Genomic DNA, 15,062 nt, shown 5'->3' with positions numbered 1-15,062 from the left:
AGAAGTTAAAAGGTGAAAATGGTCTGGGTCCTTAAGGGGTTAAGGTACTCTGATTGGTCCCCGGTTATTAGTGGTGTACCCCAAGGTTCAGTACTGGGCCCGCTGTTTAATTTATTTATCAATGATATAGAGGATGGCATTAACAGCTCTGTTTCTATCTTTGCAGATGACACCAAGCTTTGTAGCACGGTACAGTCTATAGAGGATGTGCATAAGTTACAAGATGACTGGGATAGACTAAGTGTCTGGGCATCCACTTGGCAAATGAGGTTCAATGTGGATAAATGTAAAGTTATGCATCTGGGTACTAATAACCTGCATGCATCGTATGTCTTAGGGGGGATTAAACTGGCAGAGTCACTGGTAGAGAAGGATCTGGGTGTACTTGTAGATCACAGACTACAGAATAGCATGCAATGTCAGGCTGCTGCTTCCAAAGCCGGCAGGATATTGTCATGTATCAAAAGAGGCATGGACTCGAGGGACAGGGACATAATACTCCCCCTTTATAAAGCATTGGTACGGCCTCACCTGGAATATGCTGTTCAGTTTTGGGCACCTGTCCATAAAAGGGACACTGCGGAGTTGGAAAGGGTGCAGAGACGCGCAACTAAACTAATATGGGGCATGGAACATCTTAGCTATGAGGAGCGATTAAAGGAGTTACAATTGTTTAGTCTTGAGAAGAGACGTTTAAGGGGGGATATGATAAACGTATATAAGTATATTAATGGCCCATACAAAAAATATGGAGAAAAACTGTTCCAGGTTAAACCCCCCCAAAGGACGAGGGGGCACTCCCTCCGTCTGGAGAAGAAAAGGTTTAGTCTAAAGGGGCCTTCTTTACCGTGAGGAATGTGAATTTATGGAATGGTCTACCTCAGGAACTGGTCACAGCAGGAACAATTAACAGCTTTAAAACAGGATTAGATACATTCATGGAACAAAATAACATTAATGCTTATGAAGAAATATAAAATCCCTTCCCCAATATCGCGCCACACCCCTACCCCTTAATTCCCTGGTTGAACTTGATGGACATGTCTTTTTTCGACCGTACTAACTATGTAACTAATGGGACAATTGGCTCCTCCGCTTTTCCATAGCCAGCTGTGTGCTATTCCCTCATTATCCCAATTACAATGGGCAGATAAAAAAGGTCCAAAGTAAATTTCAAGTGTGCCATTTGCATTTGGAGTATGTTGCTGTCAACTCTCAAGATGAGATCAAAAGAGCTGTCACTATCAGTGAAGCAAGCCATCATTAGGCTGAAAAAACAAAAACAAACCCATCAAAGAGATAGCCAAAACATTAGGCATGGCCAAAACAACTGTTTGGAACATTGTTAAAAAGAAGGAATGCACCGGTGAGCTCAGCAACACTAAAAGACCCAGAAGACCAAGGAAAACAACTGGGGTGGATGATGAAGGATGCTTTCCCTTGTGAAGAAAACCCCATTCACAACAGTTGGCCAGATAAACACTCTCTAGGAGGTAGGTGTTTGTGTGTCAGTCAACAATCAAGAGAAGACTTCACCAGAGTGAATACAGAGGGTTCTCCACAAGATGGAAACCATTGGTGAGCCTCAAAAACAGGAAGGCCAGATTAGAGTTTGCCAAATGACATCTAAAAAAAAAAAGCCTTCACAGTTCTGGAACAACATCCTATGGACAGATGAGACCAAGATCAACTTGTATTAGAGTGATGGGAAGAGAAGAGTATGGAGAAGGAAAGGAACATGATCCTAAGCATACACCTCATCAGTGAACATGGTGGCGGTAGTGTCATGGCATAGTGGGCATGTCTGGCTGCCAATGGAACTGCTTCTCTTGTATTTATTGATGATGTGACTGTTGACAAAAGCAGCAGGATGAATTCTGAAGTGTTTCAGGCAATATTATCTGCTCATATTCAGGTAAATGCTTCAGAACTCATTGGACGGCGCTTCACAGTGCAGATGGACAATGACCCAAAGCATACTGCAAAAGCAACCAAAGAGTTTATTAAGGGAAATAAGTGGAATGTTATGCAATGGCCAAGTCAATCACCTGATCTCAATCTGATTGAGCATGCATTGCACTTTCTAAAGACAAAAATGAAGAGAAAATGCCCCCAGAACAATCAGGAACTGAAGACAGTTGCAGTAGAGGCTTGGCAGAGAATCACCAGTGATGAAACCCAGCATTTGGTGATGTCAATGCATTCCAGACTTCAGGCTGTAATTGAATGCAAAGGATTTGCAACCAAGTATTAAAAAGTGAAAGTTTGATTTATGATTATTATTCTGTCCCATTACCTTTGGTCCCTTAACAAGTGGGAGGCACATATGCAAACTGTTGTAATTCCTACACCGTTCACCTCATTTGGATGTAAATGCCCTCAAATTAAAGCTGACTGCTGTCTGCAGTTAAAGCACATATTGTTCATTTAATTTCAAATCCATTGTGGTGGTGTATAGAGCCAAAAATGTTAGAATTGTGTCGATGTCCCAATATTTATGGACCTGACTGTATAATTGAACACACAGCAAATCTGTTGAGCTTCTCTGGCTCTACTAAAACCACTTTTCAGAGAAGTTCCCAAATATTAGACCTGATAGTTTTGCACTGCTCACACCAAAAGGTGTGCAACTAACTTTTCTACACCAGAATACTTACACAAAACTGTTCATGAAATGCCCCATAGTGCCATCCTAGGAAAAAATAAAAAAATATAAGTTATACAGCACAGCTGCTCTTGGTCTCGAACAGTGAACCACAACCAATTCACTGTCCCATTTGTTGACTAAACTAGTACAGCAGCTGACTAACTTCCTCCAATGACAGTTGATACAACCGTCATAACATTTGTTGGGTGCAACAAGACACCATCATGGACTCCTACAGTCTATGAGAATATTGAACACCAGGCTCTAAACATACACAAGTCTTGGGTACCACCATGGGGCAACAGACTATGGGAATATCAAAAATCATGTTCTTTAACATACAGAAAGAAGTGTGGGGCATCACCATGGGATCATTGTTAAGCACAGACCACGAGGAAAGCTGTCACTTATTATTTGGCACATATCTCAGTAATGCAGACTCATATTTCAGTTTAAAACAGGGGGAAGTTATTTATTGACACATTAAATAGAAAAAGACATTGTCCAATATATAAAGAAACAATATTGCACACATTGGTAAAGTGCTCCTAAAAACGACTCAAGACAATCTTAAACATACAGTAAAGTAAGAACTAAAATTCACTTCTGTCACCATTCTTCATTGTCGACCAAGTGGCCTGGCCCCTAACAAGACACAGTGAGAGCACCAGGAGATAGACAGGGTTACGTTTTATGAAGGATAAACCATGGTGGTGATAGAGGCCCGGGCTGGATTTACTTTATGGCAAGAAGTTGGGTGCTCACAACGGTTAAGTGCTGGAAGCATAAAAGGTGATGCTGGTGATAGAGGTTATACCCAATTGTTCACCAAAGAGCAAGACAACCCACCCAAACGTTATTGCACCCCTTAAATACCATTTAAGGCTGGCTTCACAAAGGGCATTGTGCAGCATCTGCAAGTCATCCAGGGGGTATATCGAAAACGTACCAAGAAGCATCTTACATATTCTACAAAATACATTGATACATTTTTGAACGTGATAATACAGACTAAATTTCCTTGTGTGACCCCAGTCTGGAGAGGCGATTCCTAGCACCATACATGATCCGCAGCCACAATTCACATCTTTTCTTTCCAGCTGTAAATCCAACCCTAGCTTACATTAAATACAAAAAGGCTTTAGCAGGTCAAAGACGGGAACAATTGTAGGGCTTTCAAAACTTTATCAATACTATTCATAGGAGCCTCTTTCATAGACAGCAGTAACCACGTCAATAGACTATTATAGGTCTAATGAGGAGTCTAAAGAGCTTTTGGATTTTTAACAAAATTACAGTTCTTCTTTCGGGCAAATTCACATGATAAAGTGCATGAATTATCCTAAACAATAAAGGTGCTTTCTAAAACAGCTCAACGCTGGTAAAACACAAGATATATGGATTAAGGTTATTGTAGACCAGTGGTCTTCAACATCTGGACTACCACATATCTGAGAACCTTAAAGGGGTACTCCACTGCTCAGCATTTGGAACAAAATGTTCCGAACGATTAGAGCCGGGAGCTTGTGATATCATAGCCCCACCTTACATGTCACACCCCACACCCTCAATGCAAGTCTACAGGAGGGGGTATGACGGCCGCCACGCCCCTTCCCATAGACTTGCATTGTGGGGGCGGGGCATGATGTCATGAGTGGTGGGGCTATGACGTCACAAGCTGCCGACTCCAGCGTTCAGAACAGTTTGTTCCAAACGCTGAGCAGCGGGGTACCCCTTCAAGGGTACGTTCACACATACAGGATCCTGCGCAAATAAGAAGCTGTGCTCAGTCATTTAGTTTACATTTAAATCTGCAGCAGAAAATCCTGCGCATCAAATCTGCGTATGTGTGAACGTACCCTAAAAAAGGAGTTATTCAGGATTTTTGTATGTTATCAGCCTGGGGGAACATATTCAAAAACCATATTCTTACCTTCCTCTCTGCTGTTTTTATCCTGGAACCAGATGTGTAATTGGACTGGCTCTAGAGGAAACGAGGAAGGTATTTTTTTTTTACCCCAGACTGGGCACATAAAAATAAAATTGGACCACCCAATTAAAAAAAAAAAGGGATAAGAAAATGGGGACTCTTCCTTGTAAACTGAGATTTCTCCATAGGTGAAACAAATTTTCAGTTTCACTCATGACAAGTTTCCTTCTACAGAAGAGCACATACTTTTCCGTTTTAATCTACAATAAAAGTTTCACTTTGTACACACAAGCTTTTTTTGTACCGATTCTGGAGTTACGGTCTGTATTATATCCTCCAGAGCAGCAGTCATTGATAAAACAGAGGCCCAGATTCATCAAACTGTGTGAGAGAAAAAGTGGAGGGATTTTCCCACAGCGACCAATCACAACTCAGCTAACGAGCTGAGGTAAAGCGAAAGCTGAGCTGTGATTGGTTGCGGTGGAAAAAGCCCTCCACTTTTTCTCTCACGCAGTTTGATAAATCTGGGCCAGTGTGTCTAAAAGAAGACACTGAACCAGCAGGGAATGCCACTCTGGGAAATAGGACATGATGGAAGGTCAGTACAAGCCTTTATGAAGTGAAAATGTTATCTGCAGATTATACAAATAGGTGCAAATGTTTACCTGTGGGAAAGGGAAGCATGGGTGCTACACCAGGATATGTTATACAAGGCAGACATATTGTATTTCCAGATGCTGTAACCTGGTTAACCAACTAAATATTAAAGTGCTTGAAGGAAATAGATAAATAATATAATATAGAATGGACTTATCCTAAGACTTACGGGTCAGTGTTACATGATAGCATTCCAGCTGCTGCCATTCACCACTACAGGATACTTTGGAGCTGAGTGCATACTGTTCTATTATTAAAGGGGTACTCCACTGCTCAGCGTTAGGAACAAACTGTTCCGAACGCTGGAGCCAGCAGCTCCTGATGCCATAGCCACGCCCCCTTATTATGTCATGCCCCACCCCCTCAATGCAAGTCTATGGAAGGGGTGTAATGGCTGTCACACCCCCTCCCATAGACTTGCATTGAGTGGGTGTGACAGCATGAGGGGCGGGGCTATGATGTCACGGGCTGCCAGCGCCAGCGTTCAGTACAGTTTGTTCCAAACGCTGAGCAGCGGCGTACCCCTTTAAATATTCCAATTTAGAGAGAGAGTAGGAAAATTGTAACAATACTACGGAATACTTGGGGTCAATCCAGTGCGCAGTTTAGCCATCTATCAATATACAGATTGTCATTATTGCAATACTTAATATTAACTACATTAACAAAAAATAAAATCTAACAAAGGCTTTGTTCTCAGGAAGAACAGCGCAGCATGCAGCACACTATTCTTCCTGCCAAAACAACAGACACCATAAGGAAACCCAGTATAAATCAAAGAGTCCGTCAGGTGCTGTTCTGTGTGTTCTGTGAACGATCAGTCATTTCTGGTTTTCTGCTTCTATAATGGAACAGAAAACAAAAAACACCACAGGTGTGAACAAAGTCTAACCCTACTGAAGTATACTGTCCCGAGAATAAAACAGAGTCCCATATAGGAGAGCATCACCAGGGAGACATGCACATTGTAGGTATGATATAACTAATGGTATAAACACAAGAGAATTAGTAATAAAGTGCATCAAGGCGAAAGGTGTTCACAGAAAAGAATCAGCACAGTAAATATTGTTTCTGTGAAAAGTACAAATGTGTTTATAATATTAACAAGTCACAAGCACCGCAACAATTCCCTCCCTATGTTGACACCATTTGGTAGAGACTGTATGTAATTGGAGGTCTGAATTCTAGGACTCGTTTAGATTATGCCAACCCCAGACAAAAGCCTTGCCAAAACGCTTGTTGGGGGGGTGGCATAATGCAAGCAGTGAAAGTCCAACATGGGGGGGGGGGGGGTAATCGGCTGCTCAGCGTTTGGAACAAAATGTTCCGAATGCATAGAGCCGGCAGCTCGTGACATCATAGCCCCACCCCCTCAATGTAAGTCTATGGGAGGGGGCGTGACAGCCATCACTCCCCCTCCCATAGACTTGCATTGAGGGGTGGGGCGTGAAGTCATGAGGGGGCGGGGCTATGACTCCACGAGCTCCCAGCGCCGGCGCTAAGCATTCGAAACATTTTGTTCCAAACACTACTGTTAATATCACTAACACTTTTGTTAAAGTGTTAGTCATTAAAAAACTTTTAATGTGTCAATCATACATGTCAAAAAGTTGTTGTTGATCACACGACAGAGCCGCTGCGTTCGCGAGTGATTATCCGGGGAAGCAAGTAGCATTGTGCTCCACTCCCCAGCCAGCCAAGAGATCTGTATATTTCTCTCCCTAAGGTTCTATGAAGAGAAATGGGCGGATCTCTCGGTTGACCAGGGAGCAGAGCGCAATGCCGCTCACCTCCCCGGCTAATAACTCACCATTGCAGCAGGTCTCAGGAGTGAGACCCAGTACAATCAACATGTCAAAAGTGGTTTTTAACCCCTTGGTGATCCATAACGCTATTGTTGTCCAGAGCCTCAGTCTGCCCCCTAATGATAGAGCCTGTCTGGGGCAGACTACCAAAAGAGTGCAGATTTCATGGATCAGTGCAGCACATAGGTACTAATGTATTTAAAAAAACAGAATTGGGCTGTTTTGACTACAATACAAAAATATGGAATAAAAAAAAAAAAAAAAAAGGGATAAAAAAAGACTGATCAATACCAATATGGTACCGATCGCGGTGCAAAAAAAATTAGGCTTCAAACAGCCTGGTATATGGAAAAATAAAGTTATAGAAAAAAATTCTAAAAGTTTTGAACTTTTAAAAAGTCAAAGCTGTACAAATTGGATATTGTTGTAATCGTATCACCCTAAAGAATCAAGATAACATGTTAATGTCACCGCATGGTGAATGCATTGAAGAGCTCCTACTACAAAAAATATATAAATAAATAGATTACGAAATTGCATTATTCACCTCACATTATTTTATTCCGTTTCGGAGTATATGCTGTGGGAAAAAAAAAAAATGAAGAAAGTCATTACAAAAGTACAACTGGTCCCGAAAAAGTCACAAGCCCTCATAAGAAAATTAGAGTTATGGCTATTGAAAGGGAAGGAGACAAAAAAAAAAGTGCAAAATTGAAAATTCGCCTGGTCCTTAAGGGGTTAATGACTAAGTAAAAGTAAGTAACTAAGTAACTAAGTAAAAATTAGTGGTGACTACATAAAGTTCATGTTAGGCTCCTTTCACACTAGTGATTTCTCTGTTATTGAAGTTCCGTTGCGATTTTCGGCAAAAACCTGCCGTTACAAAACCCCTGACGGCCGAGACTAAATCGCATTGCAGCCTATGGGATTTTGTAACTGCCCGTTTGTACCCGTATATGCAGTAATTTTTCTGCCACGATGTCCCGTCACTGTATAACGTCCGTAATGAATTACGGGCATATACGGGTGCAAACGGGCAGTTACAAAATCCCATAGGCTGCAATGCAATTCAGTCTCGGCCGTCAGGGGTTTTGTAACGGCAGGTTTTTGCCGAAAATCGTGACGGAACTTGTGACGGAACTTCAATAACGGAGAAATCACTAGTGTGAAAGGAGCCTTAGATCACCTTTTGCACTGATGCACTAGAATACCAGCCCACCTGTTGTAGCATTTTCATATGATGTAAGTAGTAATATCATACTTGCCATGCGCTTGTCACCGCCATACTTACCAGCACTGTGACCAATGCTGCCTTATTCTAATTGTTTAAATTGTGATGAAACAAAAGTTTGTAATATTTATTACCCTTTGGTGACAATGTGTCTCAACTAGTAAGGTAGCAAGCGCCTCCTAGTGGTGGCTGCAGGCAGGGGATGTCTACACAGGATATCTGAGCTCAGAATCAGAAAAACAAAAGATTCAAACCCCTATAAAGATACAATGAGAAAAAACGGCACAGAACTTTGTGCTATAGGTAATGATTCACATTATGGGCCAATTCACACTAAGAAATCTCCGCCTGGAGACCACGTCTGCAGTGAGCACCGCCTAAATTTATTGTCACCACTGACTAATGCAGCCCGCGCAGGATTCCACTGAAACAATGAGCATGACCAGAACTTGAGCTTCCATGGCAGAAATTCTGCAGCATAAAAGGTGCAGCAGAATCCCACTGAAAAGAAAATTGGAGGCTACTACACTGGAAATTTCCAAGCAGAATTTCTCAGAAATTCCATAGTGTGAATATGGCCTAAGCCTGTGCACTAGAAAAAAAAAAAAAAGTGGCAAAAATTGTTGAGAACTTTGCTCTGAAATGAAACCATTCCAAGATTCCATCAGGTGGCCACTGCCGAAGATACTTTGGCGGTAGGACCGCGGGGCACTGTGCCGCCACCATTGATGGCTTTGCAGTACTCGGAATTCCGCACAAAGAATGAACATGTTCTTTCTTTGCGCGGTACAATTTCAGCGGCGGAATTGTCCGCCCCTGAAATTTTGCAGAGTGAACGGGTCTCGCGGAAGACCCATTCACACTAATGGTACAGTTCACTGTGCGGAATTCTACTCGCGGAATTCCGCAGTGTTAACGTCCCCTACATAGGTTTCTAGAGTAATCTATATATACAACAGAAGCAGATACCTGAATATAGGACTGTAGTGTATACATCATTGTTAGAGGGCTATCAAGTTGATTTTTTTTTAAACCTCTCCCTTTTACATTTCTCTGACTTAGTTACTATTCTTCTTCTACCAACAGAAGGTGCTAAAACTTTGCAATGGAGATATAAATGCAACTCTGTACAGCTGGAGTTATTTGGCTTTGGGACCCACTACGCCTGTGTCCACATTTTGGTGTCTAGTGAAAATTACAGAGGAAAAAATACTGAATTCAAACTCAACACAACTTGTGTAGTTTCCACCGGAGTACCCCTTTAAGGCTGCATCATATGGAACAAAAACAAACGCCCACGTTCCACATCTTCTAAAATGCGCTTCTCATGCAGCACTACTAAAATAACCAACCCACCATCCCCGGATAAAAGGGCCTTCTGTTATGAGAACCCCAAAATGACAATGAGCCCCCTCCCCCCCATACATCTGAATGTAAAGTCCACTCCTACTGACATTATAGTCAACATACAAAAGGTTAAAGTGTTACTATCATTTTCCCCAAAACAATTGATGCGTTGCAGGGACGTGTCAAGAGTTTTGAGTCTCAGAGCCGAGATCCCCACGAATTGCGAGACATAGCTGAGTGACACGCGCAGCAATACGTTATTCCCTGGCGCTCAGTTCATCTGTTTGCAGGAGAACGGTTCAATTATAGTCACCCTGATATATCTAGAGATCAGAAGGGGTGAGGTCTCAGCACCAAGACCCCAACTGATCAAAACTTTTGTAAAATGATAGTTACGCTTTAAGCAGCGGCAATGTGGTGACGACCAAGAACTTTGTTAGGGTCCATCCCCTACAAATTATGAAAACAAAAATCATTACAATACACCACAACACCAGCAACCCTAAAAACTGACCGACTACAACCGGAACTAAGGAGAAAACAGTCTAAAAAGGTCTAAGTTATCAAATGATGCGACCTATTAACCCTTTTGTGAAGGAGGGGAGGATAGAGAAGGGGAGAGCTTTACCGCCGTGCCAGCACATTAAGAGTTAATTCTACAAAAGGCGCAAATCATGAATTAAAGAGTTACTGTCACTTAGACATTTCAAGTCTAGATCACACGGGGTCCTGAGATCCTCCCCAAATTAAGTTATATCTGGGTAAAGCAGCATCTCTCTCCCCAGCTGTCAATCAAATCTGACTCTTCCACTGCACTAGTCTATACCAGTATTTCCTGACCAGGGTGCCTCCAGCTGTTGCAAGTCTACAACTCCCAGCATGCCTGGAAAGCCAACAGCTCCCTGTTTAGGAAACACTGGTCTACACAGGGAATGGGTCAGATGGAACAGCCAGCCAGGGAGTGAAGAGCGCTGCTGCACTCTTCACCGAATTATAACTTGAGACATTATTCAATCTAAACTTTTGACTTCTCAACATGTTTTTTTCCAAAAGGCAGTACTATAACCACTGCGAGGATGTACAGGCAAAGGGTGCGTTCACACGGCCGTCTGGGCCTGCTTTTTTTTTTATCCCTGTTTTGGTTCCGGTCTTGCAGGCTGTAAACGGATTAAAAACAGTTAAAAAAAATCCCATTTACGTCAATGGAATTTTTTTTACAATCCGTTTACATCCGTTTGTACCTGTCTGCACTCATTTCCGTTTTTTTGACGGCAGAAAAAACAGCACATGCAGTATTTTTTCTTCCATCAAAAATAAAAAAACGGAAGAAAAAACGCATACAGTAAATTTTACATTGAAGTCTATGGAAAACAGATGAGCCTTTAAGGTCATACGTTTGCATTAGTTTTTTCAATCAGTTTTTTGATCCGTTTTTACTTCTGAGCATGCTCAGAACAATTTTTTTAAATTTTTTATTAACTCAACAATAACAGAGCCAAACGGATAACATCCATTATTGTATATTTTTTTTGTCTGTTTTTATTTTTGACGGGAGAAGAACAGGACGGGTCTAGACAGCCATGTGAATGCAGCCTAAACCCCAGGCCCTGTTTATATAGGAGACCCAGGCTCCAAAGTAAATCTGCATTATAGGCTATTGAGCCCTGTGGTAAGGTATAGACTTTGGACCATACTAAGGCTGGGTTCACACCACGTTTTTGCAAAACAGTTCCTGTAGCAGGTTTTTGATTTAAAAAAAAAAAAAAAAAACGGATTCCTCAAAACCTGACTAAACTGTATCAGAACGTGTGTACAAATTTTTTATCTGTATTCTGTTTGAAAAATGATGTCCGGTTGCATCCGTTTTTTACGAAAAAAATATGCGTTTTAAACTTTTCACTCCATTATGAATAAAGTTTCACTTGTTTGATTGAAATTCCAAGAAAAAAAAAACGTGCAAAGTCATAAACCATATGGTGAAAATCGGATGGAACCGTACGCACACACAGGTCTGTACCGTACGCACATACAGGTCTGTACAGTTCCCCTTGACTCCGATGTTAAAAAAAAACACGGTTTAATAGTTTTTCACCCAGACCAAAAACCTGATAGGCCACGGTTTTCTGTCTGGGAGAAAAACAAAAGTAAATAACCGTATGGTTTGAAAAACGGAGACAACCGTATACATTATGGTGCTTACGGTTTTGAATGGGAAGTCTATGGGCACGGTTTTCTGTGCGTTTTTTTTTATGAATCCTTATGCCAAAACCGTATAGCAAAGTCGTGGTGTGAACCCACCCTAATAATAAAGGTGTGGGGGGTTCGGACATAGCAATATGTCAGTCAAAAAAGGAACCTGAATGCTGCGTGCGCCCCGATTCATCCTGGGCAGGTGCTTAACAGCGATTTCTGGTCATATGACCAAAAAAATTACCATATCAGCTCATACAAGTGAATGGGGTCACTGTGCAACAAACAAGTGGCGGTGACCGCCAGTCACAAAAACTCTTGGTGGTAAAGCTAGTTAACAGTTTAGATGCTGGAATGGGGGTAGAGATCAGCCCTGGACCCTCCCCCCCCCCTGACCACAATAAAATCTAGAGTGACCACTAAGAATCCCCCTCCCCCCAGGCCCTGGTGGTAGTCGGGTCTCATTTTTTGGAGGTCTGGGTCTTCTTGGGGAGCAGCACCGCCTGGATGTTGGGCAGGACGCCCCCCTGGGCGATGGTCACCCCACCCAGCAGCTTGTTGAGCTCCTCGTCGTTGCGGATCGCCAGCTGCAGGTGTCGGGGGATGATGCGGGTCTTCTTGTTGTCCCGGGCAGCGTTACCGGCCAGCTCCAGGATCTCAGCCGACAGGTATTCCAGCACAGCGGCCAGGTACACAGGAGCGCCGGCCCCAACTCGTTCGGCGTAATTCCCCTTCCGGAGCAGCCGGTGGACGCGGCCTACTGGAAACTGCAGCCCGGCCCTGGAGGAGCGCGACTTGGCCTTGGCCCGGGCTTTGCCGCCGGATTTCCCTCGTCCTGACATGGCTCAGACCTGCGGGGAAGAGACCAACTTTTAACAACAGTTCGCGGTTCAGCGCAGCGCACAAAGCCGGCAGAGTCGTACCGTAATCGGTAAACTGAGAGACGTCCCCGTTATATGGATCACCCGCTAAGCAATCTAACCTCCGCCACAGCCAGAGATACACTGACGCGAAGCCCCGCCCATTCCGGCCTTCCCTAGCGCGCTCTGGGCTCTGATTGGTTTGTAGCAGAGCGCTCCCTCCTTCTCAGTGGACACATCGGCAAACTTGATTTGCATAATCACGCCCCCTCTGTAGTGTGAGCGTTCTGCCGCCGCATGTCGTTACCGAGCTGTGATAGTAATGCAGGGGTTATTCCATGGATGGAAACGCTTCTACCAGCAACACGCGATTACCACTGCTTCCCAACCGAGGTGCCTCCAGCTGTTGCAAAACTACAACTCCCTGCATGCCCGGACAGCCAAAGGCTGTCCGGGCATGCTGGGAGTTGTAGTTTTGCAACAGCTGGAGGCTCCTCGGTTGGGAAACACTGCCTTAAACATTAACAGTACTTAGTATTTGGCTGATATGAATCGGTCTTTAGGGTCATTTACTATAGAATGTATAGTAAATGTACACATTAGGTTAGCAGTATAGTTCCCCAACATTAGGCTGGCAGTATAGTTCCCCCCATTAGGTTCAGTACAGTTCCCCCACATTAGGTGCAGTACAGTTCCCCTCACATTAGGTGCCACCTAATGTGGGGGTACTATACTGCACCTAATGTGGGGGTACTATACTGCACCTAATCTGGGGGTTCTGTACTGCACCTAATGTTCCCCCACATTAGGTGCAGTAAAGTTCCCCCACATTAGGTGCAGTAAAGTTCCCCCACATTAGGTGCAGTATAGTTCTCCACATTAGGTGGAGTATAGTTCCCCCACATTAGGTGCAGTATAGCTCCCCACATTAGGTGCAGTATAGTTCCTCCACATTAGGTGCAGTATAGTTCTCCACATAAGGTTGGCAGTATAGTTCCCCACATTAGGTGCATTATAGTTCTCCACATAAGGTGCAGTATAGCTCCCCACATTAGGTGCATTATAGTTCTCCACATTAGGTGCAGTATAGCTCCCCACATTAGGTGCATTATAGTTCCCCACATTAGGTGCAGTATAGCTCCCCACATTAGGTGCAGTATAGCTCCCCACATTAGGTGCATTATAGTTCTCCACATTAGGTGCAGTATAGTTCCCCCACATTAGGTGCAGTATAGTTCCCTCACATTAGGCTGGCAGTATAGTTCCCCCCATTAGGTTCAGTACAGTTCCCCCACATTAGGTGCAGTACAGTTCCCCACACATTAGGTGCCACATAATGTGGGGGAACTGTACTGCACCTAATGTGCAGTATAGTTCCCCACATTAGGTGCAGTATAGTTCCCCCACATTAGGTGCAGTATAGTTCCCCCACATTAGGCAGTATAGTTCCCCACATTAGGTGCAGTATAGTTCCCCCACATTAGGTTCAGTACAGTTCCCCCACATTAGGTGCAGTACAGTTCCCCACACATTAGGTGCCACATAATGTGGGGGAACTGTACTGCACCTAATGTGCAGTATAGTTCCCCACATTATGTGCAGTATAGTTCCCCCACATTAGGTGCAGTATAGTTCCCCCACATTAGGCAGTATAGTTCCCCACATTAGGTGCAGTATAGTTCCCCCACATTAGGTGCAGTATAGTTCTCCACATAAGGTTGGCAGTATAGTTCCCCCACATTAGGTGCAGTATAGTTCCCCCACATTAGGTGCAGTATAGTTCCCCACATTAGGTGCAGTATAGTTCCCCCACATTAGGTGCAGTATAGTTCCCCACATTAGGTGCAGTATAGTTCTCCACATTAGGTGCAGTATAGTTCCCCCACATTAGGTGCAGTATAGTTCCCCCACATTAGGTGCATTATAGTTCTCCACATTAGGTGCAGTATAGCTCCCCACATTAGGTGCAGTATAGTTCCCCCACATTAGGTGCAGTATAGTTCCCAACATTAGTTGCAGTATAGTTCCCCCACAGACATGCAGCCTTCAGACATATACAGTGTATGGCTGGAGGCTGTATGCCTGTGCACTGCCCCACTTCAGTGTTCCGAACACTGCTCCTTCGGTCCGGAGACATGATCTACTGCTATGGCCTATAGACCATAGCAGTAGGTCCCGGGACCGGAGGAGCGGTAGTCGGAACACTGAAGATGACGTGCTGGTGACTTACCATGCAGGCCGGCACGCATCCTCCTCGTCAATGCTCCGCTCCTCCGTTGCTATGGGTGCATGCACGGGATGTCAGTGACTTCCCTGCGTGCGCTACCTCCTGGCGGCCCCTGCATTTTTAAAGGGGCCGCCGCAGAAAGGTAACCAAGACATCCTTGTGTCCCGA

At 43.8% G+C, this 15,062-nt stretch overlaps 1 protein-coding gene across 1 annotated transcript; it reads right to left on the bottom strand.

The window, feature by feature from the left end:
* Positions 1–3,185: 3,185 nt before the first annotated feature.
* Positions 3,186–12,837, bottom strand: LOC130276032 (histone H2A type 2-B-like). Its single transcript, XM_056524830.1, has 2 exons — positions 12,731–12,837; positions 3,186–12,658 (listed from the first exon to the last, which is right to left on the bottom strand). Exon 2 carries the CDS (start codon positions 12,647–12,649, stop codon positions 12,269–12,271), a length of 381 nt encoding a protein of 126 aa, XP_056380805.1. The 5' UTR covers positions 12,650–12,658; positions 12,731–12,837; the 3' UTR covers positions 3,186–12,268.
* Between the last annotated feature and the right edge of the window lie 2,225 nt (positions 12,838–15,062).

This window comes from Hyla sarda, chromosome 6, assembly GCF_029499605.1.
Source record: "Hyla sarda isolate aHylSar1 chromosome 6, aHylSar1.hap1, whole genome shotgun sequence".
Lineage (NCBI taxonomy): Eukaryota > Metazoa > Chordata > Amphibia > Anura > Hylidae > Hyla > Hyla sarda.
This window is presented reverse-complemented; position numbering and strand designations above follow the sequence as displayed.